The following is a 17,865-nucleotide window of genomic DNA, read 5'->3' as shown; positions in this document are numbered from 1 at the left end:
AACTAACTAATGTTTTCATCTCATCAGCCCTCACAGGCTGCCTTCTCACCCCTCCAAGCAAAGAGAGGAAAAAGCTTGTTTTGGACTTCTATTTCGATTCCGATCACACCGAGAAAAGCTGTTTACTGCATTTCCACCCTGGCACATCATCATCATCAGCTTGGATGGCCCTCGTGAAGACGGCGCAGCGGGAGCGAGACTGCAGATGGAAGAGAGAACACGCCCCGGGGGGTCCTCGCTGTGGAAGAGAACGCGAGAGGAGACCTCCTACTCCAAAATGTCTCTATTTGTTCCTAAATGACTGGTGCATCAGCCAGAACTCCAGCGGTTCTGCGCCACCGGGTCCTACATGCTCCGCTTCTCTAACAGAGAATCCATCCGGGCCCTTATCATCTGGAAGATGGGAAACACTTGGCTGGGCACTTTGACGCCTTCAGAAGTCACTCCCGTTGCCAGCTGTGTTAAATCTGCTACTTTAAACACCTGTGGGTGCTCACCTCTAGGGGCTAAGAATCCTGAGGGGGGGACAGAGGACAGTTAACAACTTTGATTTTAGATATTAAAGGCAGCACATGAACATGGCCTACTTATAAACCTCCCCATAGTTTTGGGGGGTTTGCCGCTTGTCTGCGTCCCACTGACCTGTCGAGCTAAACCCAGATTCCTCTTCCCAGGAGCCTTTGCGATGACCTTTTATGCTGCATCACTGCTGCTCTTGTTGTTATTCCCCATGACAATGCAATCTAGTTGAGCTGTGCACCTATTTATCTGTCTAGTCTGCTTTGGGCCTGTGTGGGCCTGCTAGCACACCACAACACACACAGATAATTACACACACACACAGTTAGCTGCCTACCACAGTGCTAATAGTGAAAATGGTTTGCCAATCCAGTGGGGAAATTAAAGGAAAAAAGAGAGGAAAAGAAGCGGTGGGTGGGTGCGGAGGTGGTGGTGGTAGGGGGGCAATGTAATTCTCAACGACCTTCGCTTCACCGACTCAAATGTATTAGCCTGCCTTCTTTCTTCAGGCACAGAGAGAAAGCAATCCGCTAGTGTCAAACGAGAACATTAGCCCTCCTCACAAAGCTAAAGAGAAGGCGACAAACCACCGGCCTAACAATATAACAGTTATATTGCCTGAAGCTTTCCCATGGAAATAATCTGTCCTCCCTCTATAAATGTCTGCTTGATATGGTTCTACAAAAGCAATGCAATCTAAGGCAATGCAATAACACTATGACAAACTGTATAAGGCTCACACAATTGGTTAGATTTCTTAATCAGACCATTTATAAGCTCAAGCTTGCTGCGGGAACCCCCCCTCAGAACAAGAGCTCTTTCTTTGCTATCGCCCCTTGCTTCAACTGCATAAAGAACAAATGCCTGACCTCCTTTCTCAAGCATTTCTTTGTCTGCAAGCTGACATGAAAACATGTCACCTATAACGTGTAAAAACAGCTCTGGGGAACATAAGTGGAACTGGCTAAAAAGCAGACTTGGGACGGCTCTGCAGGACCCAGGGAGACTTAACAGGAAAACGGATCTTGTTGTAGGCTGTCAGAAAATTCCAGGCCCAGGGACTCAATGTATTAATGAGACTTGTCGAACAAACTGCCACTTGGGGTTTTGGTAAAACATTGTTAAGGTTTGAATAAGTGAGCGGGGGAGGGCAAAGATCAGTTGATCTCTGAGTTACTTTTTCCGAGCCTGGGGGCGGGACATGCCTCGCTCAAATAAAATGATCTGTCGTTCTCCACTTTCCATCCCTCACTGCATCCCCATTGCATGTGACATTCATTAACCTGAGCCTAGAATAACAGGTTCCATTTTTCCTTGGGCACCAGTCCAGCTTTAATGACCCTTGTGTCAGCTTGCCTGGACAGACAAGGAAGTAAGGAAGAAAAAATGAGGCCGTAAATGAATCTTACGTCTTAATGTTCGCAGCTCAAAACATTAACCTTAATGAACTTTCTGACTTCAAGATTTCGATTGGAGGGAGATATCTAATTATTTAAACAGGAAAAAAAAAAACACCACAGGGTTGTTTTAAGCTAACCTTAACTTCTCAAACCACAGAAAATTATTGCACGAGTTTAGGTTCTTGGAGCATGCCAGCACACCCAGTGGAATAAACCACCAGCCAATCAGGGCCGACGGCTTCAGAAGTGGTTCTCACTTGCGAGGGGCGGAGGGCATGATTGGTTAACTCGCCAACCATGCTTCTGTATAGATGGATGGAGATAAAAAAGATGGATGAAAAGTTGGATATTCCCCACCCAGATGGCCCAGCTGCAACCATCAATGGGCCTCTCTGGGTGTCACCCCCACACGGTTAGATGTATTTTTAGACGCTGTAGCTGTTTCGGATTTTGCAGCGGCCCTGGCCACACGTTCGTAAGCATATTCGCTTTCCTAAACTGCAATTATCATTAGCATTGATGGATTTAGCATGCTTCCATCCATTAGCTCTCCTAATTACACTGTCGAGAGATCTGCCATCGCCAACAATCAAATTAATGAATTTGGCTGTTTAGACTCAATTATTGCACACCCCCACCTCCCCACCCCTTCTGCAACAAGCACAATAATCCCTTATTCAGAAATATGAGCACCCAGACTGACAGGAGGGAGATTTCTGTCCCCGGGGGAGCTCCTTCCCCGCTTAGCACAGAGCAGGCTCACACTAATGTGAACTTAAGGGATGATGGGAGGAGACAAGAAACAAGTGGGGGAAATAAAACTGACCACAAAAGCTCCCACTGTTAGCAGGCTGTCTGAATTGCCTGTGCTCACCTCACAAGTGAGGCCCACTGCACTTTGAACCCTGGGGAAGTATGTTCAGCTGATTCGCTTTCTGCTCCTATGAGCCACTGACGTGCCTTCAGGGCCAAAACAGAGTTGTGCATATTTCCAGTAATTCTCCATGGACACACTTGGACTTTATTCCCTTACTGGAGCAATGAAGCATGACCAATCGGTCATAACAACAAGACTATCTGTCAGTAGTTACCTTGTAGTTCCTTGTACTAGTGTGATACTGCTAATTTGGAGGTTTGGGCCTTTTAAGGTATTATCGAACCAAAAGTAAAACAGGTGGTTCTTTTTAAGTAATGCACTCAACAAGATTTGGTTTTAATGCATCTGAAAGTTAAGTCCTGCTCCAAGACAACTCAATGAGAAGAAAAATGTGGATGAAATGCAAAAAAAAAACAAAAAACCCTGATGACTTTCCCTTAAGTAAAGTATTAAAATAAGAATGAGCTGGGCTTTTTCCCACATATAACTCAACTATTTTCAAATATTCTCAATAAAAATGAAACTTATTTTTAAATGTTACATTTTTTAACAGGATGCAATAATGCTGTGAGCGGTGCTGCCAATATTTCCTTTCATAGTACACATTTTGTTATAATGAATATTGTGGGAATGAGTAACTACAATCAATTAGAAAACTGCCCATGGCAAAATGGGAACACACATTTAGCAAATCCCCCCCCCCCCCTACTTAGTATGCTTGGGAAATGAATCTGTTTTGCATACAGCAAATACAGCATACATGCTTCTGAGTGCAGATTGGAGCGTTCGCACGCTGAATGTATGCGTTTCCAAATGAAGCGACCAAGCCTTTGGGTAATTTCTTGAAACATTTCTTGGAAGTAAAGCAGCTATATCTGTTACGGCCTTATTATGTAGTCAGCTTGACTTGGAGCTATTATGAAGAACTATGTCAGCGATACACCGGCTCCTGAAAAGGTTTAACATGGACAAAACACAGTTAGAAACTGTGTGATATCATTTACAAAGGAACCAAAAAAGGCCGGCAGGAAATTAGTATAACATTTTTTTTAAGTATGAAAAGAGAGCAACCAAAAAAAAAATACAAAGGATGAAAAAGGTGTGTGATTTCTTAAAGATAGCAGAGAGAAAGACTGAGTGAGAGAGGGGAGAGGAGCACTCCAGTCCATTTCTGGGGCCATTACAGGAGGGAATGACTCCCATTTGTCCCACCTTGACATTTGAGAGGATCTCTGATTACACATGAGAGAGGGGCAGGCAGAGGTGAGCGAGGAGAGAGTCCTCCACAGGGGTCTGTGGCACGGCTCAGATGATACGCCGCTGTTACAACAATGAGAAGTCAAGGGTAAAAATAACAGGGCATCGGGAGAAAGGGGTGATGTGGCACAGCAGGGCCGACTTGGATACTGTCTTTTTTTAAGTGTGCTATCCCTGCCCTTCTTCTTGTCTCCTGCTCTACCCCACGGAGCACCTCGGTGACATAAGTACACGTGCACCCTGCTGGGAAGGAGGGAGCAAATGGGCCCTTTATTTGAACCTGTAATGAAGACTCGAAAATCCATAACCCTCAGCTGACAGGATATATGCTGGTTTAACATTTCATCTCTTTATATGGCTATAAGCAGGGGTCAAATATGTTGTTCAAGTGTGGGTATTCGAATCATCTCTAAACACAATTTAATTTAAGAGCACAAATTAAATTGTGTTCAATGCGCTTGAAACATGGAAACATGCCGTTTATTGCATATGAATGTTTCAATATGCAAAACACTTCATTGTTGTAAGCATGCTTGGAAAATCCCAAGACTGTACGCCTCTGCTTGTGTTGAAAAATTTCATGCAGATTTCATTCCTGAATTGGGTTTCGTGCAGACACAATGAGAAATGCCCGATTCCGTCTGATCTAACAATGCTAAAAATGACTATACCCTTGCGATCATCTGTTTCTTATCTTGTGTCATTGTGCTTGTAGCTAACTAAGTACAGTTATGGACAAACACTTTGAATTAAAAACATACCTTTTGAAAGTGGTACGTGGTATGGTGGTACACCGCTACTCAGAATATGACTTTCTAATGACTGACACTGGTGTTTGCACAATGCAGGAGAGACTATAACCATGACACTGATCCGAAGGGTCAAAGAACAATATCCTGTTTATTCATGTCGCAAAAGGGTGTGTGTATTTGTGTGTGTGTGTGTGTGTGTGTGTGTGTGTGTGTGTGTGTGTGTGTGTGTGTGTGTGTGTGTGTGTGTGTGTGTGTGTGTGGTTTGGGGTATGGGTTAGGGTGCTTGTTAGAGGACAAAGTATTACTAGATATCCTGTTCATGACTGGATGTGTAGGATGTACAGTACATGATTGGGGTCAGGCTTGCTGGAACCATGTGAATCGAAGAGCATTCAAAAAAAGAAGGAGATAATTGTAAACAACTTTGTGCTAGTGACCCACTGAACTTCACATAGGACAAAAATCAGCTATGTGAGCTCTTCTTTGCTTCATCTTTTATGGCCTGACAAGAAAAAAAAGAAGCAGAACCAACATTCAGCAGCATCTACAGAGGTAATCATCTATCTGCTTATAGCAGCGCTCCCTGTCGAGTAATGAGCATGCTGCTTTCAAAGAAGAGGCAGGAGGAACCTGACAAGGAGAGTTAAAAAAAGGAGGAAAGGAAGGGAGGAGGGGAGCTGAATTTGAGGTCAGCTAGAGGTAAAGCCTTCGGGTGCTGTTCAAAACTCTCTTGCCTCTCCACAATGGACAGGAAGGGGAGAAAGAGTGCGGCGTGGGTGGGGTGAAGGTGTTGGTTGTGTTAAGAGGAAACAGCTGAGGGGAGATAGAGAAGTTCAGCTGGTGATAGAGGGAGTGGAGGACAAGCCAGAAAAGAGAAAAGCAAAGCATGCAAACAGCTGATACAGGTGCCAGCACGAATCCAGTAAAAAGGTCAGTGGCGTGAGTTCTTACACATGGCTCAGCAATGCTTAGGATGCTTGAGGGCAATGGTAATAATAACTGCACCGGGAATTATTCAATTAAATAGCCCATCCATCCCCACTGACAATCTCCCTCCTCTTCCCATTCTCTGTCCTCCCTGGAGTGGGTCAGAGAGCAGTCTGGGCAGGGTACTTCATGACCCGGTCATCTGGCTGGACATCTAGTCACTTGGCTGGGAGCAGGACAGAACTGTGAACATGTGAACATTCCCCCTCCCCCGTGGAGGACTGGGACTGTGTCCTCTTCGGTATGAGCGACCGATTAAAAAAAGAACAAACTACACCTGACCTCAGACTCGAGACAGCACAACCTGAATTTCTGAATGTTAACAGGAAGAGGAAGAAAGTGAGAAGAGGGAGAAAATAAATGAGGGAAGTGTTTCTACGGTTGGGACATATGTTTGCACAGTGAGGAGATCAGGCGATGCCAGATTCGGGGCAGTTTCCTTTCAATGTAAACCAGCCCTTGGATGGAAAAGCTAATGTTTAAATCCTCGTACTTTATTTCACTTTGACAACTGCATTGTTCCCAGATTATGCAAAGAAGTCAGATTTTCCAACGATGCAGCACTCTGAAAGCCAACCGGGCCGTGCTGTAAGGGCCATACGCCAAGCAGTGCATCTCTTCCGTGGCGATGGGCAGAGAGGCTGAATTCTTGGCATTGCAGAGCTGATTTAAGTGCTGATGACCGGCCAGCTTCTGCCAACATTTGGAGGGCAAGGTGACTCCTCCATTTACTCGCCTGACAATTGAACGTTACCGTCGAGCTGGATTAGCTGCATTATTTCCCCCTGCTTTCTGGTAAAGCCTGCGGGTGATAGACATACGTATAAGAGAGGAGCCTTCTGGTTGGTTATCCCCTCATGAGTGAGGGTCATGCTGGCGCCAGACACCCCAGCTACTTATATTACTTATAGTGCTACCCTACTGAGATAACACCACAAATGATTGCTGCTAGGCCAGATATAAAGGCCGTTTTTACAATTACCACCAGCTAACAAAAGAAATACACTTGTGAGGAAAAAAATGTAATAGTGGTCATAATAAAAAAAAGAAAGAAAGAAAGACCACAGCTACTGTTGCCAATTTAGTGAGGGGAGATCAAGCAAAGAGCAAACAAAGCGAGGGATTGTGAGTGGCTCTAACTCAATCAGGGAGCAGTGGGGTACCGCCCCATCAATCACTGTCTGCTTGCTGCCCTCGCCGAATCACGCTGAGTTGAGTGGTGAAGAACCACCAGAGAGCCAACAACCCGCTGTGGCGCAAACACAGTGACCGAAAATGACCCCAGGGATCTATCTGAGGGCCCTTGGCTTCCTATTTCCTACCTACCTACCTACCTACCTACCCTCTCACCCACTGCAAACAAACTTTACCTTAAGAGAACCCCCTCTGGAGACTTTGGCTTGATTGTCTGAATAGAGAGCCCTGTGGTCGCCGAGACCACCCCCTCCCACCTGCTGCTCCTTGTGGATCTGTAAGCACCGTGGCGTTAGGACAACAAACAAGCTGAGCAGGCCACATCAATCAAAATCACGGGCCCCCTTTCAAGGTTAGACCACTGAGTGAAACGTGTCTGACAAGCCCGGCCACGCAGCATTAAAGCGTCTAGAAGTCCCTCGTCTATTCAACTAAAGGGCCTCCTCTCCTTCCTTTTCTCCTCTTTTTCTTACATTTTCTTACAGTTAATAGATGTAGAGAGCCGAGATTACCAAATGTTCTCCTGTAATCAGGAGTCGCTCTATTCAGCTCCCTTTTTTTCTTACAATCTGTTTTGGATAAAGAGGTTGAAAAAAAAGCATAAGGCTGACATATCTAAGCTGTGTGGGCCGCAGCTCCACTCCACAAGAAACTTCCATATAGGGGAAGCTTGTACTGGGTTGGAAAGAAGAAAGAAAGAGCTGAGCAGTGTGCCAGGAGCAGCTTAGGGATAGTAGACCCTGGCAAACACAAGGAGCTCACTCCCACACTGAGATGACAAACAAAACGGGCAGACATGTGAGACGCTGATGCTTTTGTGCTGTCACAGATATGTGACTGCTGACTTGAAATCTGGAGGTTTGTTCATGAGCCCGGAGCTTGTCGTCTCCCTTCCCCCCCCCTCTTTCCCTTCCCTCCCTCCTTCCCTCATCCCTCCTTTCTCCCCTTCTCCTCTGCCGTGAAGTGGACCTGCCTCCTGCTGTGAGGCAGAGTGGCTCACCTCCCGGTTGTGGTTAGGTTGTTGTGCATGAATCAACGTGGTGACAGAGCAGCAGGGAGGATGGCAGATGCCACGGCCAGAAAGCTTTTCAATCAGACTGCCCTTCCAAGCTGCTGCCAAGGTGAAACACTTCACCGGTGGATGAAAAAAAAGACCCTGAACCCCACGGTCACTCTCACTCGCTCGCACACGCATACATGTGCGAGCACACATGTGCCCAGACCTACTTTAATCCCGCTCATTAGCCGGGGAGTAAGCCCTCCATGTTTAAGAGAGATGAAGAAGGGGAAGAAAGAGAGTAATGAGAGTGAAGGTCAGTGGTTTTCTGATGCAACATCTCTGTCTGCTGTCTGTTCTGCTCTGCCCTCCTGTTAATTAACTGCGGCTTTCATTTGCTTTTTGCTTTAAAGGCTCACCTGCCTCATTAAGAGTTGCGTTTTTTGCACCGAGAACGCTCGTCTGGGGAAGTTCCTTTTTTGAATCCTTGCTGGCAAAATAAGGCTCCGTATAATTACAGTGAAGTCCAAACAAGACACATTCAAAGTGGATTGCCTGCTCTTTGAGATGCTGCTGACAAGCTTTTTTTTTTTTTTCCTAAGGCGCAGTGTTTCAATGTAATTTCGCCTCTGATTTGATTTCCATTGTTATGAGCTGTAGGAGTCTGTTGCTGCAGAGAATATCAGGTGCACAATTTGAGTTGCCTTTGTCAAAGCCGCTAGTTAAAAGAAGCGGTGTCGCCCTACGCACTCCATTTTGCAGCGCCGATTTCACGGTGCCAATTTGACCTCCCCTACCCCCACCCCACCCCACCCCAGCATGGATGCTTCAGTGACATGCACTTAAAAAAAACACACATAAAGAACAGAGTGACAGCAGAAATAAATGCCCTCTAACAGGCTGTAAGTATCTCTAATAATCCATGTCAATTTAGAGACCCAACTGGCAGCACTGTGGATCACAGCGCCTCCTTTCAGAGTTACCACCGCCACCACCACATCACCACCTGCCAACAGAACATTTCTGTTGCATTCCTGTTTTTTTTCCCGTTTTAATTATTTTCCTCTGACGGCTACTAAACAAACAGTCCACCTGTGCTCCTTTGCCTGCAGTTACCTTGCACAGCCAGTTTTGAGAAGAATAAGCAACACTTGTTGCACGTATGAGCTGTAGTGTCAGAGCAGCGTTTTGTTGTTGTTTTTTTTAACTAACTTTTTGTATTTGCTTAACTGAAGTCTTTCCCTGCACAAAAGACACTGGTGCTCAGGGGAAAATGAAAGCAACAATGCTGGAAAAACAGCAGAACAGCTTCAGGGACTGCGACACTCAAGCACCAACACAAGGGCTGGTTGTTTCAAGGTGTTGCAGCCCTCTTCCAGAGACCACACGGGGAAAAGCAATGCATGTGTGTTTTGGATCTCATAAGATTTGATTTTTCGTGCTATGATAACTTTGTATTTTTTCCATCCATTTTCATGTGAGCATCAGAATTAAGTACCAATCTAGTAAATGTTATGTTTGTTTGTTTTTTAATGAGGAAATCATAGTACAACTTGTATAGAAAATAGAAGCATTCCTCTCATGTGGTGGCCCTCTGTGCAGGCTTGTGCCTTGGCATATGCCACATCCATTTTTTGCGCCTCGCCTGCAGCTGCAAGATAAGTTACAGAGTGATTGTGAGGTGGGTAATCAAAACAAGCAAGCAGCAGCTAAGATTAAGGGAGGAGCCCTTGTCCCCCACCACCACCAGCCGTGAAGCTCTGCTGGTCTTTATACTGTAGCTGCTGTGTGCTATTAAGGCTGGAATGGTAACAAGGGAATTAGGGAAAGTGGCCAAGAGGATCTTGTCCCTAAATCCCCTTCTGTCCTCCACTCTCACTTCCTAGAAACAGGTGGCAGTCACCTTTGTTGGACACTGTGCCCATGTTGAGTGGAGTTAGTGGGATTCCACATGACAAAGAAAGAGCCATGGTTACAGGGTCAGTTAATACCCCCACCCCCCACTTCCCAAGTTCCTGTCACCTCTGGAGCTCTGACTTGGTCTCCATGCCACAAGGGGTAGGATGCCTATTATAAAAGGGACATAACAGAGAATGTTTGTCTTCCCAGCAGGCCAAGCAGCTGTGTGTGTGTGTGTGTGTGTGTGTGTGTGTGTGTGTGTGTGTGTGTGTGTGTGTGTGTTGTGTGCGTGTGTGTGTGTGTGTGTGTGTGTGTGTGTGTGTGTGTGTGTGTTGTCAGGGGTGGGCTGGCCTGGGGGGGACTCAGTAGGAGACTGCAGCAAAGGGGCATAAGGACAGAAAAAGGAGAAAATTAGAATTAAAAGAGGAAACTTTTCCAAGAATTACAGGCACCTGAAGATTTGAGGGGGAGCTCGATGACTTTTGAACTCTGTGTTGAGGTGGGATGTTTTCGATCTCACGCACAAAGAGCTGCTCGAGAAGGCATTCCTTGAATATCTCCTCCGCTTTGTACCATCCTGTAATACGTGTCATCTGAACCCCTCCTCATGCTACTCTGCACGTTGGAATTTCAGTAAGGTCTCAGGAAAATACCAGGGAAGGCTAAGAAAGAGGAGGCTGTGTCTCCTTCTCGTTTTTATCCCTCTCTCTGTTCTAGCACGACTTCGACTAGCTTACAAACTGCAAGGGAGCTCTCAGTGAGCTGAAGACAGAAGAGCTTTTTTGGAGGGGGTTTGTTTTCTTGCTTTTTTTTTGGTTTGGTCAGCAAATCCAATGCTATCAATGATTCATAATGTTGTCAGGAGTACATCATATCTCGAGAAAGTTGGCTCCCCTCCTCGACTCAGCAAGAAAGTAGGAGGAGGAGGAAGAGGAGGAGGTGGAAAGAACAGCCTCCAGCTTCAGATGAAATATTTCTAGGTCTTGGTTTAGATGAGTTTAAAACTAGAAACATTCACCAGATTTACTTGAATCTCACAAAATAATAATAATGATGATGATGATGATGATGACACGAGTCTGTTAATCAAATATAAAACCTTCCCATCGCTTCTTTAGATCCATCTCCACTTATACCTCCCCACGACAGAGCTAGTGGAGCCAGATGAGCCTGACAGGCCTTATCAGATAACCATGAATAAAGAGAGAGAATAGGTGCGCGGAGCGAAAGCATATCTGTTTACTCCAGCTTTTCACTCCGGCTAAGCTCGCTCATTCCGACGACTTTCAGATCGAATTGACTTCAAATATTTGCCTTGATGCGGGCTGCGCCTTTGCCTCAAACTTCATTAGCTGCGTGAGGCAAGTGAGGGCGGCTCCAGCTACCCCCAACCCCCGCCCCCATGAAAAACTCCACTCTGTGAAAGTCTACAACGGTGCGTGAAAGGTAAACACGTTCTGCATTCAGAATCGCAGGGCTCACTTAGTCGCCTTATCTCCGTGATGAAGTGTTTTCCTCCTCCAGCTCTCAGGATACAGGCCCCTGCACTTCCCCAAACAAACCTGTCAAGGGGAGCGAGCACGTGCAACAACAGCAGCAGCAGCACGGCAGCCAGGCTCCACTCACGGGGAAGGCTGTTTTTCTTTTCTTTTCCAGGAGCACCACTTTGAGTGCTTCTTGTTTAGTTTGCTGATAAGACCCATGTTGGAGAACATGTGGTGCATGTGTGTTCCATTTGCCCACTAATTAGATTGCAAGGCAGTGCACTGAAGCATGCATTGTAACCCCACCGCCTCCACCTCCACCCACTCTGCAGGTCCATCAGATAAGGAAGCCATTCTGGGCTCTCATCAGTTTCCATTATGTAAAGGGTTGACTTGGTGAGTGGGGCTCCAAGAGGGGCTCTGATGGCTCAACACAAATCGCACCCAACCCAACTACTGTCTGCAGATACATGAGTCACTTATGTTCCCTCACTTATAATCAAGTTACCCATGGACATTGCCATGTCAGCTATTAGGCCAGCAATCAGCCTTCACGTTGCACAGTGCCATAGTTTTGAAATTAAGGAGGGTGGAGTGGAGTGTGTGTGTGTGTGTGTGTGTCTGTGTAGAATATGTTACGAAGTAGAAGCAGAGTCCCATGAAAACCACTCCATCAACAGCATTAAAAATGAAACGGCACACCGGGTTAAAAATAGGAAAAAAGCTGTGGGTTAGGCTGACCCCATTTTCAGGTGCAATCTCTGTGAGGCCCACATGAATCAGAAAATGACTCAAGTCATCTGTTAATTTTTTCTTTCTCCTCAGGACAAGCAGGTTATAGCTTCCTAACCACTGCAGACTGAGTCTTCTTCAAACGTAATGAGAAGCAAAAGAAAATCAGAAGCAGCAACGAGGCGCTCCTGACACCCACTGCACAACATTCATTTGCTGACAAATGTATGAGCGACCGGTTAACTGGAAACCACCAAATTTGTGGCTGCTAAATGAAAGAGCAGTGCTAATTTGCAAATGACACATCAGTGGCTCACTAAGCTCAATGTCCTCCCTCCTTTCAAAAAAAAAAAAACTTCCTTGCTCCCACAGCAACTCTATTCTCCTTGCTGCGTGTGTTTAGACACAGGAAATTCATTCCTGACTAATTTGATTAACATAAGCATTGTCACTGCTGCCCCTACTCCTACTCCAGTCCCTTCCTCACTCTCAGTTTCTAACTAAGGACCTCAGACAGCTTAATGGCCTCCCTGGTGCTGAAATCGAACCCAAAGGAAGTTTCAAAGGAGCACCCACACTCCAAAGGACACCAGCATCCCGCTCTGCACTAAACCCTGTCAGCAGTAAAGAAAGGCTAAAGTGGGATTTAAATCTGGGATTAAAATAAATAAATAAATAAAAGAAGCCTGCAAGCGTATACACTGGGGCCAATTCAAGGAGCACAAAAGAAAGTGTAGGGTCCAGGTTTTGGGTGGAGCGCGGATACAGTAACAGGATCCAGCAAAGCCCTCTACTCTCTGGAGCCCTGCAGCGTAAACAAACAGCTGAGACAGAGACAGGGCAGAGGCACCGACACACGTGCACACACACACACACATACACACAAAACACCACATCACACACAATCAGACTGAGGCAGTCTGCCCAGGCAAGGCTCACCTCAGGGCACCCACACTGACACCGGCTCATCACATTACTGTCTGTCTCTGGTTTCATCGGCTTAAACTATCTATCTGAAAACAGCTTAGCCTTTTTGCTGGATGCAACAGCTCACAGCTTACAGGTCAAATAAGGATCGGTAAGTAACCGTCGCTGAGAGCGCCACCTTAACAGAGTGCTGTCAGTAAGTTTGGGGTGAGGTGGAGGGGCACTAGTGAAAATAAATTTTAAAAAATCCCATGTCAGCCAGATAATTTCACTTTGTTCTGACTTTATTAAAGTGGTTGTCTAATTAAAACAAGCTGTTTTTAATGCAATCGCTTCTTTTTCTTTCTTTGTTTAGAAAGTAATTGGATTTCGAGTCACTGGTTTACTGCTCAGACACTTTTAATAGACACTCTTTTTTTCATGCAGTGCAGAAAGTAGCCGCAATTAAATGCCTCTGCTGAGGTTTTGGCCTCTTCAATCCCCTCCACTTCCCCCTTCCCCTCGCTCTGTCTTCTGCAGAAGCACAGCAGTTCAAATCAGTATTAAATGCTGGTGACTTCACTCCACAAAGATGAAAATCAAGGACATTCCAAAACCAAATGGCAGGAGCGAGACATTCCTACTCCCCTATGTAGTGCCAGACCTGGATTACAATAACACAGTTTTCACTGAACCCACCTCCGACACTAGATGGCGCAGTTTCATGAGCAATAGACATGAGGGGAGAGGAGGAGTGGGATTCAGACTGGCGTTATAGACAGCACTGTAACAGTGCCTGTACGTCAAATATAAATAAACATAAATCTGTAGGTGCTTCTTCCACCGCCAACAGAATGAAAGCACACATTTACTGTTTTTGGCAGAGGTCTCACTGTTTTTTTTTTTTAATTCCCTATCTTTCGATCAAATTGGGGCCCCCGGGGACAAAATCTGCCTGAATGAACGAGCGTTTGTATTTGCACATGTGTTTTTCATAGAGAAGAAGCGCGGTGCACGTACTTGCACTCCCTGTCCTCCAGATCAAAATGCGGATTGAAGTTGATGAGGATCCGCTGGTGAGGACCAGGCGCCGAGATCACCCACACGCATCTCTGAGAAGGGGGATAAGACGTGGGGTATCCGGGCGAAGTGAGGTAGTTGGCGGTTGAGATTCTGATGTTGCCTCCACATTTATCTGGAGCGGGGAGGGGAGAGAAAAGAAAAAAGAAAAGTTCTTAAAGGATACGGAAACAAACGAGAGTGATACATCACTGGCAGCTCAGAGAGACACAATAGTTTGGACTACTACAGCGAGCTTTACAGGACCATTTCTTTCACACACACTGTAGACAAATCATCTTCTTCTTATAAATAACGTTTTGGTGTAAGCGTGGAGCGAAAATGTTGTTCCAGAAAACCAGACCGCTGCTCTGCGAGATGTTGCAAACATGCTTATCTATCTGTAGAGCGGGAAAAAATAATCATCCTTTACCAGATTGCGACTCTGCAGTGAGGGTTAGTCAACAGCAGAATAACGCAGTGATGGAAAATTATCAGTAACGAGCGAGTGAAATTCACTTAGTCGTTAATTTCATACTGTGACATTACACTGCCACACATTACGAGGGGAAAATGATAAGCCTTTGCTGACTGATCCATATAACACAAAGGACCGAACAAGAAGACGCCCTTTTATTATTTACTGTTTATTTATTTTTATTATTTGCAGTCATTCTCCTTTAATCTTGCATGTAAAAGTACCCCCTCGTTAAAAAACAAAGTTCCTTTTGCTTTTATTTCTGTGTTATAAAAGCTCATGTGTGCTTTCCTAACGCATTCCCCCTCCGAAGTCTTTCACGGCGGAAAATAAAAGCTGAAGTGAAACAGAACCTCCGAGAATAGAAACCGGGAAAGTTGTGCAAGCCGAGCGTTTGGGCTGACTTTTTGAACTTCATCCTGACTTAGAAATTCTTTACCAGGAGCACAAGAACCCGGGTGCCCTAAAAAAGTAGTTGAATTGGTTTAAAAACTGCTTAATTGTTGGGATTAAGTCTTTTTAAAAATATCTGCAAAGAAAGCAAGTATTCAGGAGTATTTTAATGGCCTTTTGGTAGAAAATATTTGAACGGAAACAAGGTAACAATCCTAACGCGCTGGACAACAGGAATATCAAAGAGATCCCATAAATACAAGTGAAATCATATAGCAGTAAAAACGGTTTTAACGAAGGCTACAGATGAGTGTCAGTAAAGTCACTTTACTAAGTCTGTGTGGAAATAATATCAGAGGGGTTTTCTTTAGGCGTTGGTAGAATGAGCAGGTGAGCGCCTTGTGAGTTTGCCCGGAGATCAGCGAGGGCTAATCTTTAGAAAAAACACCAGGATTAGTAGCTTTGCAGTGTACATAAAATCTGTATTTATAGAGAGATCAGATGTCACACTTACCGTTTTTGAATGCCTTGGCCACCGAGAGGATTCCCATAAACAGGATAAAGACTAATCCACAATGCATCCTTGTTTTATCACCAGGAAAAAAATAAAATTACGTGTATATAGATATAAAAAACAAAAACAAAAATCCTCTGAAAATAAACTCCTCCAGAAGATGTTTTTTTCCTCAAGGGAAAGTATTCTTCTCTCCGCTCTGTCCAACAAATAAAGCTGAAGTGTCTCTTAACGAAGTTAGGAGTGATCTGAATGCGGGCTCAGGTCGCTGGCATCCTGTCATTCAGCTCCGGTTTCCTCTCGCCTGCGCCGTCTGCTCTCCACTCTCCGGTGCCGACCTTGCCATATCCTCTCCAAAAGAAGCCAGAGCGCAAGGCGGACGAAGAATCAGCCACTCCAACCCTGTCTTTTGCGTCCTTGGCCCTTCAGAAGGTGCCCGGGCAGGATGTAATCCTTGGCTGTGGAGTGCACAAAAAACAAAACAGCACAAACGTGAGAGGTGAGCAGACTATGAAAGCGTGTCGCCTCCGTGCGCACTGGACATTCCCCAAAAGTGTCTAAAAGCGCCTTATCTGACACAATTAAGACTCCGAAGGCACGGGTACACCCCTTTCCCTCAAATTGTGACCCGCTTTGCTTCAATAGGCTTAGAGTAGAGAATAGGAAAGGTTGGTGATTGGCTTGATTACAAATAGCCAACCTATGTCTGAGAGGCGTCGCGTCTTTATAAGTAAGGAGAGCGGCACACTGAGTGTCAGAGCACCAGCGGTCCGTTAAGTGACACTACTCTCTCTCTTTCTTGCTCACTCTCTCTCCCTTTTACTCACTCACGCTCTCTTCCGCTCTCTGTGACAACAAGGAGTCTGACATTAATGCAAAACGTAGCGACACAACACTACCCCCCGCGCGCAACTATCTGAGATCTCGCCATAAACAACAGCAGCAGCGGCAGAATGCTACTCCTGGAGGACAAGCTACCACTCAAGCCTGTATTGTAGAGGGCATTTCCCCGGGATGTGGTCATTAGCTTGTGTGTGGGACCGATGCCTTTATGTGATAAACCAACGGATAAACCTGATCTTTTCATCCCAAGTTCCCCTTTGTGGGTGCAAGTCCTAAAAAACACAGAAAACAGAGCTCAGATGTAAGCCAATTGACATCGAAGTGCTTATCGTGGGCCTATTTTTTCTCTCTACAAAGTGTTTCCATCTTTCTTTTATCTTGATTTTATTATTATTATTTTATTTGCATGCCTTTTATCCACCAGGAGCTATGTAACGCTACTGTTCTTAATAACCACCCCACATCAGTGACACCATTTAGCTGGCACTCTGAAAATTTAAAAAGAAATCAATTAAAGCATAAATTACGGTGTAGCCTCGAGTCGGTTAATCAAGGCTGCCCTTACTGGGTCACACTGCACAAAAAGGAACGAACCTCAGCAAACACAGCATGCTCTACTCTAAATTCCTGCATTAAAAGAAAGCAAGCCAGTGTATGAATAAAAAATAAAATCGACGGTAAGATAATAAGATGGTCATATCAGCCAAATGTGTAAAAACTGTATTACATTAAGTGGACTCAAAGCAGAAGATTCCTTTCAGTCTCTCACACAAGTTAAATACATTTACAAAAAAAAGCTGCATTCACCTGCTTCTTCAGGACTCGCAAACCTGCAGGCATCCAACCCTCCCCTCTCCACTTTCAACACGAGTGGAGCTGAGTGTAGGATCCGATAGGCTTCCCCCAAATCCTATTAAAATGACACCAAATCTTCTCCCGAGCTTCCAAAAGAAGCAAGCCAACGTATCCTCCCCCCACGAAAAAAGAAAAAAAAAACTCCTCCCTGGGCTACACGCCGTGGAAGAATCGCACCGCAGTCCAATCCAAACCGCGCAAAGGCGCACAGCCGACACCCGGATACACTCTCCCCTCTCCGCGTACAGACGGTCCCTTCGCCGCGGATGTCTCTGGGTCTCCCGGGCTGTTTAGCTCTCATTCACGCGCGGTCCAAACTGCAATACGACCAGCGTGTGGAGGAACAGTGTTGAAAATTCTTCAGTGAGAGAGGTGGGATAAAAAAAAATCTACAGAATAAAAATAAAAGTCCTTATTGGTTTAATTCAACTTGTTTCCCGTCCGTCTCTCTCCGTGCGCCACCGCTCTCGGATCCTCCACTGATGCAAATGCAGAGGGTTTGAGTCCCTTGCTAGCCACACACACACGCCCCTTTACGAGAGAGGAGCGCGCGGGCGTGCGCGTGTCGGTGTGTGAGTCTCTGCAATGCTTATGCAGATTTCATTCAACTGCCTTTTTCTACCTGCCCGTGGGCTTCCTTGGCCCCTTCGGGATGTCACATTACAAGTGAAATACTGAACCGACAACGTCTCTGCGCACGTGAGCCATCATGAAAAAAG

General features: G+C 45.5%; 1 protein-coding gene across 2 annotated transcripts in view; it reads right to left on the bottom strand.

Annotated features, from left to right (window-relative positions):
* Window positions 1-17,643, bottom strand: part of nrp1a (neuropilin 1a) — a 64,052-nt gene extending 46,409 nt beyond the window's left edge. For both annotated transcript variants that reach the window (XM_005918440.3, XM_005918441.3), the window contains exons 1-3: window positions 17,099-17,643; window positions 15,449-15,906; window positions 14,025-14,199 (exon numbers count right to left, since the gene is read on the bottom strand). In XM_005918440.3, coding sequence (XP_005918502.1) covers window positions 14,025-14,199; window positions 15,449-15,515 — 242 coding nt within the window. In that variant the 5' untranslated portion in view covers window positions 15,516-15,906; window positions 17,099-17,643. The remainder of the gene's footprint in view (window positions 1-14,024; window positions 14,200-15,448; window positions 15,907-17,098) is intronic.
* Between the last annotated feature and the right edge of the window lie 222 nt (window positions 17,644-17,865).

Source organism: Haplochromis burtoni, unplaced genomic scaffold (assembly GCF_018398535.1).
Source record: "Haplochromis burtoni strain Fernald_Lab_line unplaced genomic scaffold, NCSU_Asbu1 Contig_30, whole genome shotgun sequence".
In the NCBI taxonomy this organism is placed as follows: domain Eukaryota; kingdom Metazoa; phylum Chordata; class Actinopteri; order Cichliformes; family Cichlidae; genus Haplochromis; species Haplochromis burtoni.
This window is presented reverse-complemented; position numbering and strand designations above follow the sequence as displayed.